Below are 17,918 nucleotides of genomic sequence, written 5' to 3' on the forward strand. Positions count from 1 at the left end.
CTTTTTTGTTATTTCGAGCGGCAGTCTTTTTAAAGCATAAATAAACGTGCATCTAAATGAACTAATTTATATGATGAACTCCACTATGTTTAATCTAGTCACTGTCAGTGTACTATATTAATGTTTGAACAGTTCACATGCACAATAACATTAAAATAAGCGTTAAAATACGAAATATGACTGTATCGGTCGGTTCACTGATGAATAAAACATAATTATATCAATAACATGACTGCCGCTATGTAGTACATAGCCTACTGCTAGTGCTGCTAAAGTTTGGTCTTACCATAGTAGGCTACAAAACAATTGAACAGTGCGTAGCACAGAGAATACTGCACATTTTGTGGGGAAGCATAATAGATAAGGTTAAACTACACCGTCGCTGTGCTGAAAACAGTTTGTATGGGGTGTCTTAGAACTTTCTGTTCTCACACTGAATGACTCTTCACCGGAAAACGAGTCACTGCAGGGTCAGAAAGTTGTTTCCTATTTCAGAAACCTTGGGAAACACAAATGAAACGAAGGAAGAAAGAACAGATCAACTCCGCGTTATCGCCGTACGGAACTTCTGAAACTTTACCTGTCTATGTGATGACTTTCAAATGACTTCAGAAACTGGTCGAACAGGTAAAATTCAATTGATCAGTTATTATTTTCCATGACTTTTGTTGCAAATCTCTCAATACCGTATGGTTATATAATAAAACGAATACCACATTTAAATCTACTTTAGTGTTTTCCTCGGAAGTCACTGAACCTTGAACTAGTTAAACAAACAATTAAGATGAAGTTCTACAGACGTGGCTGTCCTGGCTCTATGCCTTATTCAGTAGGTTTAGTCTGAACTAGGCTACATTTAAGATTTGCATTTCATATTCTGATAACCCATTTATGTTTGCCAACCACACTGTATTTAGAAACTTAAAATGCACATTTTACGAAAATTAACCGTTTTGAGTAAAAGTGGAGTAACCATGTTTTAAAAAAAAAATTTTTTATTACCATTTGTATAAACACAGTTTTACCAGAAATGCCATGTTAAAACTATGGGTAGTTTTTAGGTTAAGACAAAGCCATTGTTATTTTGTGGTTGTCATGGTTTACCTATAATAACTATGTTTTTTTGTTGTTTTTTTGTATTATTATTATTTTAATTAAAACCATGGTTCATTTTTGGAAGGGATACTTTGCCCAAGAATTAACATTTGGTAACATTTTACTTAAAGCCTTTATGTATTGCATTATGAAGGTATTCATAGTGTGCTTTATAACTTTTCATAAATCATTGTAACCAAAATTAAAATGCATTATAATATTTGCAGATTAATTGTTACATCAAAAACTGCTTGTTTGTCGTATGTTTTAATGCATTATATCTTCTAAAGGCGAATAGATAAGAATGTAAGAAAAGTAGGCTATTATAAATGTGTTGTAACAATTATTCATAAGACCATACCATGCATTATGACGTGCATTACAAGGCATAAATAATCCATTAAAATACTTTTATAGTGCACTATACATAAAGGCTTTGTGAAAATGTTGTTGTTTAAAATTTACAATGTAAATATTGTAACTTGATTTCTACAGGGATCTCAGAATGGCAAAACAACACAGATTATCTCTGATACTCCTTGGATTATGCATCAGCACTCAAATTGTGAAATGCACCTCAGTGTGTTCAGTTGTCGCCTCTGTCGCCCTCTGCATTGGTAAAGGTCTTCAAGAGGTGCCAGAGCTTCCCACACATGTAAATAAAGTGGATCTGAGTAACAACAGTATTGCTGAACTCAACGAAACATCCTTTTCTCGTCTTGAAGGTCTACTAGTCCTTAAACTGGAGCAACAAACACCAGGACTTGTGATCAGAAACAATACATTCAGAAGACTAACTAATTTAACATCACTTCATCTAGACTACAACCACTTCCTGAAAATAGAGACAGGAGCGTTAAACGGATTATTCAACCTTAAAATTCTCACTCTCACTCAGTGCAGTTTAGATGATGCCATTTTGTCAGCTGACTTCCTCAGACCTCTGGTGTCTCTCGAGATGCTTGACTTGCGTGAGAACAACATTCAAAGAATCCAGCCGGCATCATTCTTTTTAAACATGAGGAGATTCCATTGGCTCGATCTCTCTCGCAACAAAGTGAAGAGCGTCTGCGAAGAAGAGCTCCTCGGCTTTCAGGGTAAACATTTCACGCTTCTGAAACTATCCTCCGTGATACTGCAAGACATGAACGAGTACTGGTTAGGATGGGACAAGTGTGGAAACCCATTTAAGAACATGTCCATAACTGAATTGGATCTGTCTGGAAACGGCTTTAATGTTAACATGGCAAAGCGTTTTTTTAATGCAATCACTGGTACCAAAATCCAAAGTCTCATTCTCAGTAACAGTTACAGCATGGGCAAATCTTCTGGTAATAATTCAAAAGATCCAGACAAATTCACATTCAAGGGTCTTGAGGCGAGTGGTATTAAGATTTTCGATCTCTCCAATTCACGCATTTTTACTCTGTCATATTCAGTATTTAGTTATTTGTCAAGTCTAGAACAAATTACATTGGCAGAAAGTCAGATCAACAAGATTGAAAACAGTGCTTTTTTGGGTATGACAAATTTACTGAAGCTAAACCTGTCCAAAAACTTCCTTGGTAATATTGATTCTAAAACATTTCAGAATCTAGAGAAGCTTGAGGTGATTGATTTGTCTTGTAATCATATATGGATGCTTGGAAGTCAGTCATTTCAAGGGCTTCCAAATCTACTCAACCTAAACTTAACAGGAAATGCTCTCAAATATTTCAATACATTTCCCTTACCAAACCTGGAGAAGCTCTACTTGGGTGACAACAAAATTACATTTGTGTCTGATTTACTCAAAACTAGCAAAAATCTTACAACCCTTGACCTGCATTTGAACAAGTTTTCTTCCATGTCTGAACTCTACAAAATACTAGAGGGATTTCCTCAAATTGTGGAAATTGTTCTTCGAGGCAACGAGCTCATTTATTGCCCTAATGATGGACATAACGTGCTTTCAAAAAATAAAGTACAAATCCTTGATCTTGCATATGCAGGTTTGGAAGTTATCTGGTCAGAAGGAAAATGTTTAAATGTGTTTAACAATCTTACCCAGTTACAGCAGCTTTTTCTGAGTTTCAACCTCCTACAGTCACTTCCCAAAGACATTTTCAAAGACCTTACCTCTTTGATCTTATTGGATTTGTCCTTCAACTCTCTGAAGTACCTTCCAAACGATATATTCCCTGAAAGTCTTCAAATACTTAATCTTGAACATAATAATATTTATTCAGTGGATCCAAATCTCTTTAGCAGCCTCCACTCCCTCAGCTTGAAGAACAACAATTTCCGTTGCGATTGCAAGCTAAGGGATTTCCAAACATGGCTCAGTCAAACCAACGTAAACATTTCCCACCCCATTGAGGATGTGATATGTGCAAGTCCTGAGGATCAGTACATGGTTCCAGTTGTGAGATCCAACATACAATGTGAGGATGAAGAGGAAGAGAGGAGATCTGAAAAACTGGGGCTTGTGCTTTTTATTTTCTGTACCGCATTTATCATATTACTCACTGCTAGTGCCATCATTTATGTCCATGGACGTGGCTACATCTTCAAGCTTTACAAAAAGCTCACTGGCGAACTTGTGGATGGAAAGCTAGAGGAACCTGATCCTGATCGATTCTTGTACGATGTGTATCTTTGTTTTAGTTGCAGTGATATGAAGTGGGTAGAAAGAGCACTGCTGAACAGACTAGACTCTCAGTTCTCAGAGCAGAACACACTCCGCTGCTGCTTCGAGGAGCGAGACTTCATACCCGGCGAGGACCATTTTACCAACATGAGAAACGCAATCCAGAACAGTCATAAAACCCTTTGTGTGGTGTCTGAACGTTTCCTCAAGGATGGCTGGTGCCTAGAAACCTTCACCCTGGCACAGTGCAGGATGCTAGTGGAGCTAAAGGACATTCTGGTGGTGCTGGTTGTAGGGAACATACCGCAGTACAGGTTACTGAAGTACGAACAACTGAGATCCTACATTGAGAACAGAAGATATCTTCTGTGGCCCGATGACAGCCAGGACTTGGAGTGGTTTTATGACCAACTTCTGCATAAAATTAGAAAAAACACCAAGGTAAAACAAACAAATACTAAAGTCAATGAGGTTGAAAAAAATCTTGAAGAAGCAAACGTTCTCGCAGACACTGCAGTGTAACTATGAAGGACTTGTGTATGATTCTTGTACAAATGCTTATATAACTTGCTTTGCTCCCAGGCTTTCATCCATCCATCCTACTGTATTGACCTTCTCCCTTTTGGACAATGACTTCACCAAAAATTAAAGCTGGAAACCATACTGTATTGTATAGTTTATTTTGTATTGTATAGTTTATTTTGTATAATCCATAATGTGAATGTACTTCTCATTGTCAATTGGTGTAAAAGTCAGTAGAATTATGAATTATTTTTAGCTATTATGTAAATTCAAGATTTACAGCAACACCTTTTATTTAAATTTTTTCATAGTGTTCCAGGATTTGGCAAATAAAGTTGAATAAATCATACCGAGTCTTATAATTCGTACCAAGTGTCCAAATATCTGTGTGACACTACTCGTTAAAACATGACTTGTATTGTTATTTAAATAAACCTGATGGTTACTCCAAAAAAAGCACATATCAGGTGACATGTTCACATCAAATATATATTTCACAACTGTATTATACATTTGAATTATTATTGCTACTGTTATTATACCAGATAGCAGCCTTTATTTGTAGACCCAATATTAAATAACCAAAAACCAATTGTATAGAACATAAATAATGTAAAATTGGTGATTATCTTTAAAAAAAACTCCCTAATTTTTTAAGATGACTTAGTTAATAAATAAATGTTTGGGTGAGACATACACACAGTATATGTCAAGGACACATTTGTACACTTAAATTCACACTTGGTATATTTGACACATTCTTCAGTGTAAAGTCATAAACTGACTAAATTTTCCTGAAGTCCTGAGGCTAATGTAAATGTTTGCACACTGCAGAAGGAGGCAGTTTTATCCGAGAAACTGTGAAGAAACAACGACAACTTTGAAACAAAGCACAATCAGTTTTTCAATTCACCAGCACATAAACTACTGAAGTTTACTTTACAGGCGAAACAATTAAACTCAACATCAACAAAAAAAGTGCATGACTCAAATACATACACAATACACACACAAAATATATATACAAGTTTATATGAAATGTGCAGGAAAATAAATTCTGAATACGTTTTTTTTTTGTTCTCATGAAAAAGTGATGGCCTGTGGCCAGATATAAAAAAAAAATATGAGAGGTCACACAAATACCAGCCAGTGGGTTAAAATATTGTCTTCTTAAATAAGACTCGTTTTCAAATATAAATGTTTTCCTTGACGTCATGTCAGCATTCACATGCACATAATGTCAAGGAACGCTCTCCTGTAGTTGCTTTTCTGTGCTAAATCTTAACGATATGGCAATATGCTTTGACATCGCAGTCTAACACTAACTTTACATGTTAGCATAAACTCTCAGATGAGGCTTTCGAATTAATGGCAATAGTAGGCACGCTGGTTTTTTGCTTGTGAAACTCTGCAGAATTGCACTTCACTTTTACAGACTTTTTAAAACAGTTTTTTTTGGGAGAGACAGGCTCTGCCCTTTCATTCTTGTCTTTGTTACTTTGATTGAATTTGACACTTTCCTCCGGTACCACTGGAATCGCTTCGCGAATCTCACAACTGTCCTGTATTAAAACACAAGTGCCATTTACTTTTGTTTTTATATGGTTCAATGGTATTTTTTGAGGGGTCTGGGAATTTAATCCTAGGTCTCCTGTCTTCTGTGTATCATGATTAACAGTACAGACTTGAGTTGTGTCAGGCAAAGAGCAGCGCTGAACATCTGGAAACTGAATGTGAGCTGGAAAGTTCTGGTTCTCTGGTAGAGGCGAATTGGGGCCACTTGCACTGATGTGAGACTCGTCGTGCGCTGCAGTATCGGACAACAGCGCCTGATGCAAAAGATGCACTGTTTGCATGCTGTAGCCTCCAGGGAAACATCTGTGAGGGACTGGTCTTGATGTTTGGCTTTGAGAGCAAAAGTGGCCACAATTAGTGGGAGCGTGCGTCGTATCCCATGAGGACTGAAAGTTCTGACCCACAGGTAAGCGGTTGGTCTGATTAGCGGAGCATTGGGTTTCTCGAGATTGGCTGCAAGGATGATAAGGAGTCCTTTGTCGCTCCCTCATGTATTGATGCATTGAGTTCTCACAGGTGCACCTTGTATTGTAAGTATACTGATGAGGATGAGAAAGTTCTGAGCTATTTTCAAGCTCAGGATTGGGTTCTCTTGAGTCGGTGTTGCTTTTCAGTGGAGTGTGTGGTGAGCACATGGTTGAGTGATGAGAAGCGATGCCGTTGTGCAACTGTGTACATGCCTCCTGTTCCTCGTCGGAAGCCTTTTCCTCATTTCTGACATTCAGCGCCAAGGGCTCAAGCTCATATTGTTCATGTCGACCCTCACTTCTTGCGTTATCTATCTGGTACTTGGTGGTGTAGCAAGCACCAAGTTTACCTTGGCTTGGATTAGATTGGCTTTCAGGCGTGTGCTCTGTAAAGGTGTAGCACTGGAGTTTCTTTGGCAAAGGAATCTGTCCACAGGTGCCCTGAGGACCAAGACAGCGACACATGCATTGAAAGAAAAACGTAGCAAAGGCCCAACTAATGCACATGATTAGCATCAAAAACGTGCCCAGTTGGGTGTAGGCCAGAACTGTGGATGGCATCATCATTGCACCGGCTACAAATGTTGTGAGTGCTGCCATAGCTATAGCCGAGCCCATTCTACTCAAGGAGAAAATCACCTTTCCTTCCCTGTCTGGTTCTGGGGCAAGACGGTATGCCACACCGTAATGAACAGCAAAGTCCACAGAGAGACCTACGGCAACTGAGATTGTCACTGATTCAAGCACATTTAGTTCCCAACCCAAGAGCACCAACGACCCAACTGTTACAAATATGGTTCCTGCGATGGATATGATGGCGTAGAGGCTGATGATGATATTCCAGGTGGTCAGGAGCATAACACTGAAGGCCACCACCACCGATAATGCCATAGCGATAAGAGTCCCATCCGAAAGGCTATCCTGTAGGTCGTAGAACTCCAAGTTGCTTACGAACCATCCGTAGTTCAGTCCCTCAGGAGCATCCCTCAGCTCCTCTTCAATCCAAGCATCAACTTCTCTGTAAAACTGATGCATCTTCTCATACGCCAAAGTGAAATGGTAGGTACTTTGAAACTCGAGCACAATTGCTCGAATTGTGTCATTGATGTCAAACCTTGGGCCTGGAGTTTTGCTGTCGAGGTGGTAGATGGTGCTTCGGTCAAGCTCCATAATGGCTCGTTTGATGCACAACTCAAAGACGTCTTGCCGGTAAGGGAACGTGGACTGACTACAGCAGGGATAGACGGATGCTTCCTCACAGTCTTGGTTCTCCATCCACTGCTTGAAAGTCTCCATGAAACAGCTTGTGAAGTCTTGCTCCTCCGACTGGAACACGAAGCTTTGGTTCCTAAGCTTCTGGCAAAAATTGAGAATCCAAACCTGACTTCCAGGACTCGCAATATTGAAGGTTGTGTCGAGTGTTAGTTTACCCTTATTTTTGGGGTTCAGGGGATCTCCACTGTCAACTGGAGTAACACCCCAAATTATGGTGATCGGCATGTGTAGGTCTTCCCCATGGTTGACCCGTTCAAACATAAAGAGTTTTTTGTACTCCGCATCGTAGCGTTCAAAGGGATGTGAGGAACGAAACACCTGGAACTCCGACAGCTCCAGAGAAGGCAGTTTCATCTTGGGATTCACGCAAACAACGTAGGCGCCACCCACCGTCAAACCCAGGAACCACAAGAGCCACAAGTAGCGCAACTTGATCACAACGCAAGGCAAAACCTTCTCAAAGAAAATCCGTGAGGCCTCAGAGATGCTAAAAAGACACTTGTTGACCATTTGGCAAAGGCTTGTCCAAAACGTTGTAATGCCCGTCGTCTGGCGGTGTTGTGACCGAGAGCATGTAAAGACGTTGACCAGGTACCGCTCGTGTAGGACCACCACAGCTGGCAACCAGGTGACCATCAGTATGTAGTTAACCAGGATGGCAGTACCAGCATATACACCGAAACATCTGATAGCAGTGATGTTGCTCACGTAATTGGCGTAAAAGGCAGCGGCTGTGGTGAAGCTGGTTACAAACATTGAGAGTGCTGCGTGTTGAAGTGTGACGCTAACTGCTTCAGAGAGCTCAGAATTGGGTTTGTCAAACTTTGTGTAGTTCCAGACGTCACAGAGCACGAAGGCATCGTCTGCACCAATTCCCACCAATATGATGAGCGCAGTGAGGTTCATGAAGGGGAAGAAGTCAAAGTTGAAGACCACACGGTATAGGAAATACGAGACAATCAGAGAACTAATGATAGCAAACATGGTCATAAGGGTGATGAACATTGATTTTGTGTAGACGCACATAACCACCAACACAATCACAATAGCTATTGCGGGATACATGGTATCTGTTAGCAGGTAGTCCTGAAACAAGTTGTGTTTAATGCCAAATTCTATTCCTGTGATGGTCGTGATCCCATCCGAGGAGTTCCAGTTCTCAAAGTTGTCCAAGTAAATGTTCATCATTGTTTCTCCTTTCTCCGTGGGAGCGAAGAGCATGCTGTACTTGAGGTTAGGTGGAAGGTACTCAGTGTTCTTTGGGTTCAGAAAGTCTTTGTCCACCAAAAAGTGAAAAATCTGATACACGGCATTGTATTTTGTACACTTCCTCGGCACGTTGCCACACTTGAGGTCCTTCTTACGGGTGGTCATGTCCCAACACTCAGGACCAAGGGTGCCGTTGTGGTAATACTTTGCACAGGAGCGCAGAATTTTAAGGGTGTGGGAAACATCTCGCTCTGTGATCATTTGGCAGGAGGATTTGTTCGTAAGGACGGCTATGTAGTTCCCAAGTGTCCAGCTGGGACAGCAGGAGGCAGCAGTTGTGCGCTGACACAGATCCAAGTACTGGGGATGGGAGCGAACCTGAAGAATCAGACATGAAAAACACTAGTATAAAACACATTTCCAACATCAAACATCTGCAAATGGTATAACCAATACATGCAATGCAATGCAATGCTACATACCCGTGTATTGTCAAAATTGCACATGGACTTTATTGCCTGGATATTCCACAAGTTCTTTCCCTCTGCAGAGGCAAATACGATTCGGGAATAGCTGTCACCTGTAGAGAGACAACATATGGTAATTAAAGTGTCATGAAACCCAACCTGTTTTAGCCTGGCCGTTCACACCTCAGAATTGGAAAAAGTCTAAAAAAATGGAAAAGTGGGACAGTAGAAGGTGGGAAAATGGGAGAAAACGACCAATAAAACACAGACCTGCAACACACTCATTATACAGACATATGAATATTAAAATAAGACCACGGAGGAGAAAACAAACAGAGTCGAGGGCGCCTTGATGCATTTTAAAAATATAACTCTATATGACAACAAACTCCCAAAATGAGGGAGAAACGCAGAAGAACATACACTACAGTAGACTACAGTCTCTGAACAAACGACAGGTCAGTTTAACACAGAAAGAATAAAGGCATTGATACTTTTTGTTCAGTGCTTTTAGTGTTTTCAGTGATGTGCAGCCTGTTACACATGGGGTTAGGGTTAGGGTTAGACATATGTTCACATCTCAAAAAATATGTTTTGGGGTTTCATGACCCTTTAAACTAAAAAAAAAAACCTTTCTCATTGGTCCACTAGGTGGCAGATTTGATTCATGTCACCACATCTCCAATAGTGTATTTCATACATCTGTGCTTCATTTTGCAAGTGTATTGACTCCAAAATACATTTGTCAGCAGCAAATCATCATATTAGAATGATTTCTGAAGGATCATGTGACACTGATAATTCAGCTTTGATCACAGGAATAAATTACATCTTAAATATGTTCAAAATAAATAAAATAAAAAACAATAGTAATATATTTAAATTGTAACATTTTACAATATGACTGCTTTTATTGTATTTTTGAAAACCAAACCTACGGACATATGGTTTTGAAGTGTGGTAATTTCTATATGATAAGAGTGAATGTAAAAACTCACCTGGTACATCACAGAAGAAACTGTCTTTACTGAAATCCCACTCCGCTTGTCTTTTCTTTCTATCATAGTGATCCTTGGACCACCGGTCATCTTGGTGACTAAAACACAGAAAAAGAGAGCATTTGCAAATTAAATCAATGTATTTCAAAATATGTCTCTGGCTGCATGTCTGTCCCTCACAGCTTTGTTTACATTTGTGTCAAATTAAATAGATCTACTCAGGCTGTGGTCTATATACACCACTGTTCTTTATGTTGAAAGTTACCCAAATAAAACCTCTGTGTCACACAAAACCATAATCTAGCAGTTCTTAACTTGCGATCTGATTCTTGTCAGATTTCAAAAGCTTTAATGAAAGAAAAATCATAACACTTTATTTTGAGAGTTCACTTTATACATTCTACTAACTATAAGTAACTTTGCAACTACATGTCAACTAACTGTCATTAGAGTATTAGTAGACTGTCTACTTAATATCTGCTAACACTTTATTTTGATTCTCCCCCCAACAGATATTCTACTGACTATAACTTGGGAACTACATGCCAACTTTTTCTACTAACCCGAACCCTAACACCTAACCTCACAGTCTACTAATACTCTAATGAGAATTAGTTGACATGTAGTTGCAAAGTTACTTATAGTTAGTAGAATGTCTAAAGTGGACTATCAAAATAAAGTGGAACCGAAAATCCTAGCTAATTATTAATTCCAGAGCACATATTTTCGGCCACAGGAAACCCTCCTCACATTGTTGCCATTAGAGATCTGCGACTGAAACGCCCGTTATCATTATTACTGACAGAGGGCAGGACTGATTCTGACAGCACATCCTGTTCCACAGACAGGAAGTCTCTTTAATCAGAGGGAAGACGCCTATGCACACGCTGAGACGGAGCCGTGCCATACACACGCTCATCCTCTTTCAGGACGCTTCTGTCATGATCTCTAATCCAACTTACAATGATCCGGATCAAGATGAGCCAACACACATCTCATTACCAAGAACTGCTGTTCAGGAGCAAAAAATACATATCAAGTGTTTTGATTTTCCAGTATTTCCAGTAGTCATTTGGGCGTCTTGTCAATGTATTAGATTTCACTAATACGTAAAATAAGTACGCTTGACCAGAGTTCTTGTGAATTGATTCATTGTGCTGAATTTTATGCATTTAAAGATGCATATTTGCAAATAAGCATAAATAAAGGCCACGTCCTCTACTACAAAACCAAAATCCTGCAGACACTGCAATCCCTTTCAACCAATCCTGGCCTGAGATCTAATCCTCACATCATTCATCTGATGAATACGAACTAGGAAAATATGGTTATCAGATAAGAAAGAAGTGGACTGTTACCTTTTGGCCTGCTCATCTGCGTATTTGAAGGGGTAGTTGGCCAGCGTTGCCTTGTATCCCGTGTTTTTCACCATGTTGTTCCATGTTACAAGTCGCTGGCCTATTGCAGTGCCCCTCGGTTCAAATCCCTAACAAGACAAATGACAACAAATCTTCTCTCAGACTGCCGTACTTCTGTAGACATTTCAGGCTGGACATTTTTCAGTCAGGATTTGATCCATGTAGGGTTTAATAACATCAATACACGCAGGGATGTCAATTAATTTGAACTACTATAGAATTCATGAACAGTTCATAAAAATAAAAAAAAGCAAAAAGCATGATGGCAAAACCATGTTATTGGACAGAATGTTGTGAAGAAGCATCGCAGCATGGTACGTTTTTGAAAATTGTCTATATACTATAAACAACACAAAAAAATTGGGATGCACCGAAAATGCTTAAATATGATATTTTCATGATCAAAGATACAATTATTGACTACAGGGGGATTTTAAGAAAACATATCAATACCGATTAAAATCGAGAAATTAATCGAGTGTCTAAACAGCTGACATGTTTAATTGTTGTAACTTATCCATGTTGTGCGCACAAAATAGACGCTGAACAGTCAAAATGTGCCATCAGAGACGCGCTAATTAAGCCGCAGTTGCACTGAAGGTCTTGATGCCCAATTTTGATTTGCTGACTATATCAGATTTTACGACCAGCTTACATCATCTTTTAACCCAGGGTAGACGAACTGACCCGAAAAAAACTGCAATGGATTTGCAATGGACGCAGACGAAATGAAAACTTTTGCTTTCCGCACAATCTTTAAAGGCCAAAACATTGGTCTCTTAAGGCGGAGAAAACAAGAGGAGAGCCATTATTGCAGCCTGGTCATGTGATGGCGGTTGGTGTTGACGTCATTCGTCACCGTCGGTTTTTCAATGACGGGAATATCCGATCTGTCCACTTACATGGCAGACGCAAATGCATGTAACTGATTCATATCAGATTTATTTCCACATATGAATGAGGCCTGAAATCGATCTGAGAATATCGAGATCTATGTTTTTTTCCTGCTTACACGTTCGTGGGTCATATCCGATCTGTGCCACATGGGAGGAAACAAATCAGAATTGGGTCACTTGAACCATGTACTGTAAATGCGGCCTGAAACGTCTGTTTTGGTCACTGATTTCGGCCCTCGAAAAACTATTTGAGCCCAAAACCAAAAAAAAGCTGTTTCGGCCAAAAAAATGTCGGAAGCTGAAATTTCGGTGCAAATGTTCCTCGCGCTCACCTGCAGTGGATTTGAGAAGTCAGGCAGGTCAGGCACGAGAATACCGACCAGAGCACAAACCACGATGAGAACGGTGCACACCCCCAACACCACCACCGGCCAATCAGCAATGAGCTCTGCATAACTGCAATTGAGAAAGATTCATTTATCAAGCGTTTAACGCACATTACTATGGAAGCCTGTTTCCGCCACGGAAAAAAAACTATTTAAAAGATAATTGCGACTTTTTATCTCACAATTCTAACTTCTTTTCTCATAATTGTGAGGTTACAAAGTCAGAATTGTGAGGTTATAAAGTCAGAATTACGGAATATAAACTCACAATTGCAAGAAAAAAGTCAGAATTGCGGAATATCAACTAACAATTGCAAGTTTATCTCACAATTCTGATATTTTTCTTGCAATTTTGACTTTCTGGCAATTACGAGTTTATATCTTATAATTATGACTTTTTTCTGGCAATTAATTTTTTTTCTGGCAATTGCATGTTTGTCTCACAATTATGATTTTTTTTCTCGCAATTAATACTTTTTTCTCGCAATTGCGAGTTTATATCTTGCAATTCTGACTTTTTTCTCTCGCAATTCTGACTTTTCTCAGAATTGGGCTTTATATCTCACAATTCTGACTTTTTTCTTGCAATTGTGAATTTATATCTTGCAATTCTGACTTTTTTCTTGCAATTGTGAGTTTATCTTTTGCAATTGTGAGTTTTTTCTTGCAATTGTGAGTTTATATCTCGCAATTTTGACTTTCTTGCAATTGTGAGTTTATATCTTGCAATTCTGACTTTTTTCTTGCAATTGTGAGTTTATATCTTGCAATTCTGACTTTTTTTCTTTTCTCAGAATTTTGAGATATAAACTTGCAATTGCGAGTTATAAAGTCCAATTCTGAGGGAAAAAAATCTGAATTGTGAGATTTAAACTCAATTGCAAGAAAAAAAAGTCAGAATTGTGAAATAAATAGTCGCAATTACCTTTTTATTTTTTATTCAATGGCGGAAACAAACTTCCATACATTACCACTTAAATTCATGCAAAACATAAAGTAATAAAATAATATAATTTTAAATAACTTTGTAATAATTTTTTAGCAAATATCTTTGTTTTGTTTTACTAAATTATTAAAATGTCAATTAAAAAAAAGGAGTTCAACAGTGAGCTTACCTTTTGGGAAACCGAAAAGGCCTCGGAGGGCTGAAAGACACAAGCAAAAAGCATAAATCAATTAGATTTAAGAGCCAAACAGTGGATTAAAAACTACCTGCGTGGAGAGACATGTTTTTTCACGACAGTGTATTTTTAACCAACCGCACTGTGTTTGAACAGAGAGATCTAGACCACATACACATTCCTGTAGGGAAATCACAGCAGTCTCCAAGTTTCTTCTTGCTGCTGTCTTTGAATCAAAACCATCACGGATGTTCATATTAGAGGCTCTCGCACCAAAATGGCATCAGGACGCACACACAGCTACTGTACAACCTTCGTGCATATGTAATATACAGATGCAGGATGAGTTGCATGCTTTTTAATACTCTAAATATGAGCAAAAATAATAATGGAGCCTGCCTAAACAAACACCACTAATAACAAATCATAAGGCAGGACATCTTTGAAGGCAACCAATATTACTATATTAGATAGTGAGCAGTGGGGTCACAGGGCCAAGAGGTGGCTGTAATTTTCTTCCTCGTCGTCGTCTTAAAAGGGAATCCATGGAATGCTATAATTAGTGGTTGCTATGGCACTGGGAGGCACATATGAACAAAAGCCATTGGCAAGAATTTTTCACCACAGGGCGACTTCTAGAGCAGCCGTAAATCCCTTTGAAAGTTCAACGGACACGTTAATACAACAACCAGATGTTGCAAGCACTCAGACTTTGAAGCATCTGCATATTCGGCTCAAGGTGAGTCCCATTAGGCTTTAAAAAAAAAACCCGGAGAGGTGCGTGTCCTTCTCCGTGCAATCAGAGAGAAGTACATGCAGACAGACGATAATCAAATAACCAAAGCCAAGAGTAAATAACGAGGACCAGATTTCCTCCGCTTCCTGTGCAAACGTAGCGAGGACAAGGGAAAAAAACAATGCACAATGATTTATAAACTGCGCTATCAGCGAACGCTCCATGTTTGGGCCACGGACTGAGGAATTCAAGGGCGTGAATGAGAGATGGTCCAAAGTGGAATAACGTTTATGAGATATCGGGACGGATTATTCCACTGGAGTGCAACAGTTCTTGAACGCTATTTGGGAGTTTCCCCCCTCCCTGTGTGATTTCATATTTGGATGTGTGCAACTTGGTTCTCTGGTTAGCCAGAAAAAAAGAAAAAAAAAGAAAAGAATAAGTGTAGTTCATTTGGTTAGGTTGAATAGTACTGTTCTATAACATCACAACCACAATAGCCTGGTGTTCTGCATCACACATTTTGTGAGGAAAGGTTATTGTAAGAACTAACAAATGTTTACAGCTAAAAAGGTAAGAAAATATGGGGGTGACGGGGTGAAATGGTTGCTGAGGGAGTGAAGGGTCAGAGGTCAAAGAAGGAAGATGGAAAATAGTGTGGAGGCTTGAAAGAGAAAACAACAAAAAACATTCAAGTTCCGTCAAGTACATGCACACTTGATGATCTACGGCCGGACCTTCTCAGCTGTTCACCTTCTGGTGTTCTTCGGTCAACTTTGACTTTGTTTTTTTTTTTCTCACGCATTTTTTACTTCATCAGAATGGTGTGAAACTTTGGTACTTGCTATGTGAACACACACACAAAAAGAAAAGTTTTTAAAATGTATTTAAAAGGTTAAATGGTCCTGAAAAAAATAGTCACACTTTTTCTCGCAGTTTTAGAGTAAAACTTGTTTTAGAAAATATATTTTTCATATAAAAATTTAAAACCGCATTTGTTTTATAACAATAAATGTAAAATTCTATAACTTTCACTCAATAGATTTCACACATACATACATACATACATATGTATTATATATTTATGATTGTTTAAGTTGGATATTTCATCGATTTATGATTGTTTAAGTTGGATATACATTTAATTTTCAGGTCTATGTTCAAAAAGTGAACAAATGGATTATATTGTAACTATTGCATACATTTTATTTAGTACCAGAAAATCCCATTAAAATACAAAATATTAAATAAAAAACATTATTAAACTAAAATATGGTGAATTTATTTCACTGAAATAAAAACAAAACAGAAGAGCACCAGAGAGTTAAGAGAAACCCCTAAAAAGTGCTGAAATATTTAGATATGTACTTAATATTAGCAAATATTTAGATAGAATTATGTAACACTACCATTCAAAAAGTTTGGGTCAGTAAGATTTTTATTTTTTTAAAGAAATTAGCACTTTTATTCAGCAATGATGCATTAAATTTATCAAAAGTGACAGTGCTTTTGTTCTTAAAGGAAAAGTTTCAAATAGTATATCTTCAAATAGTAAACTACCATTTCAAGTTGTAATGTTTTACTGTTTTAATTTTTTTAAATCAAATAAACGCAGCCTTGGTGAGCAGACTTTGTTCAAAAACACGCATATAGTGCATAACGGTTAACATGCAGCACTTCTCATTTAGTATATAAAACACTGCAAATCAGAGTTATCTTCAGGCAGAAATTCAGCTTTTATTTGGCATTGCTGAAACTATAATCATAGCAACAGCTGAGAACAAACCCAAACGCACACATGTGAATGATGTGCACACGTGTGCAGAAATGGAGAAGGCTCAATCCACGAGGTCTAGAGGTCAACGCCTGATATCTCCACATTCTCTGCTTTGACATATGTGGATATATGGACTCCAGGCTGGATTTCAACACTGTGGCAAACAGTTACAAGCTGTCCAAGAAACATCTTCATTATCTACTGGCCTCCTACTGCAAGTATTCGACAGCTGAAGCACCAAAATACAGAACGCAGAATAAAGCACGCTTTGAATAACACGATGCTAACCTGATTAACACATTTCTTGCCACTTATGTTTAACTTAAAATGGGCAAAATGCATCAAAATTGACCAAAATTACCAAATAAAGTACTAAACTCAAGTATAAAAGATATTTTGTTAATTAATGATTATTTAGCTTTGGTTAACTACAGCACCTCTAATAAATGTCTGTTGATGTAAACGTTAAGCTCTGTTTTTAGTGCGATATCGTTAAGGCAAGAATGACTAACTAATTGCTCATATTTGAACAAACCATCATGTTATCAAATGTAAGATTTTGATCGCTACAGATCAGTAGTTAAATATGAATACATCAATGAAATATGAATTTATCGATTCTGATTCCAGTTTTTAATTACAATAACGGTTCTTTAATGCTTTTGATGAAGAAATGGTTGAAAAATTGCCATAATCATGGGTTTGATTCCCAGGGAACGCATGAATCCATAGATAAAATGTATACCTTGAATGCAATGCAAGCTACTGTGGATAAAAGTGTCTGAAACCAAAATCAAACCAAAAATGTATGATGTTCAACCAACTGTAGAGGTTTCAACTCAAAGTCAACATTGTCTGAGATGTCCTTGAAGTTGGCTAAAACGTCATTGTTTCAAAGAAGTATGTGATTGTTGCACTTTGTTTTTTTAAAAACAATTTTAACCAGACAAAAATGTGCCATTTATTCGCTGATGGGCCCCAAAGACAAATACTATGGAAGTCAATGGGGTCCGTCAACTGTTTGGTTACAGACATTCTTCAAAATATCTTCTTTTCTGTTCAGCAGAAGAAAGAAACTCATACAGGTTTGGAACAACATGAGGGAGAGTAAATGATTTCATTTTGGGGTGAACTATCCTTTTAAAGGGGTGGTATAATGCCCTTTTCACAAGATGTAAAATAAGTCTCTGATGTCCCCAGAGTGTGTGTGTGTGAAGTTTTAGCTCAAAATACCCCACAGATATTTTATATAGCATGTTAAAATTGTCACTTTTTGAGGGTGAGCAAAAACACACCGTTTTGTGTCTGTTCCTTTAAATGCAAATGAGCTGCTGCTCCCGGCACAGG

At 38.3% G+C, this 17,918-nt stretch overlaps 2 protein-coding genes across 3 annotated transcripts in view; one reads left to right on the top strand and one right to left on the bottom strand.

The window, feature by feature from the left end:
• Positions 1 to 304: 304 nt before the first annotated feature.
• LOC311069153 (toll-like receptor 5) lies at positions 305 to 4,595 on the top strand. The gene is made up of 2 exons (XM_084092151.1): positions 305 to 627; positions 1,591 to 4,595. The coding sequence occupies exon 2, from the start codon at positions 1,601 to 1,603 to the stop codon at positions 4,244 to 4,246; it is 2,646 nt and encodes an 881-aa protein (XP_083948277.1). The 5' UTR covers positions 305 to 627; positions 1,591 to 1,600; the 3' UTR covers positions 4,247 to 4,595.
• An 80-nt stretch (positions 4,596 to 4,675) lies between these two features.
• The window catches only part of disp1 (dispatched homolog 1), a 73,381-nt gene continuing 60,138 nt past the window's right edge, over positions 4,676 to 17,918 (bottom strand). For both annotated transcript variants that reach the window (XM_084092150.1, XM_084092149.1), the window contains exons 3-8: positions 14,053 to 14,082; positions 12,884 to 13,007; positions 11,596 to 11,723; positions 10,238 to 10,335; positions 9,255 to 9,352; positions 4,676 to 9,150 (exon numbers count right to left, since the gene is read on the bottom strand). In XM_084092150.1, the coding sequence (XP_083948276.1) occupies positions 5,581 to 9,150; positions 9,255 to 9,352; positions 10,238 to 10,335; positions 11,596 to 11,723; positions 12,884 to 13,007; positions 14,053 to 14,082 (4,048 nt within the window). In that variant the 3' untranslated portion in view covers positions 4,676 to 5,580. The remainder of the gene's footprint in view (positions 9,151 to 9,254; positions 9,353 to 10,237; positions 10,336 to 11,595; positions 11,724 to 12,883; positions 13,008 to 14,052; positions 14,083 to 17,918) is intronic.

The sequence above is a fragment of the Abramis brama genome (assembly GCF_963993115.1).
Source record: "Abramis brama genome assembly, chromosome: 18".
Lineage (NCBI taxonomy): Eukaryota > Metazoa > Chordata > Actinopteri > Cypriniformes > Leuciscidae > Abramis > Abramis brama.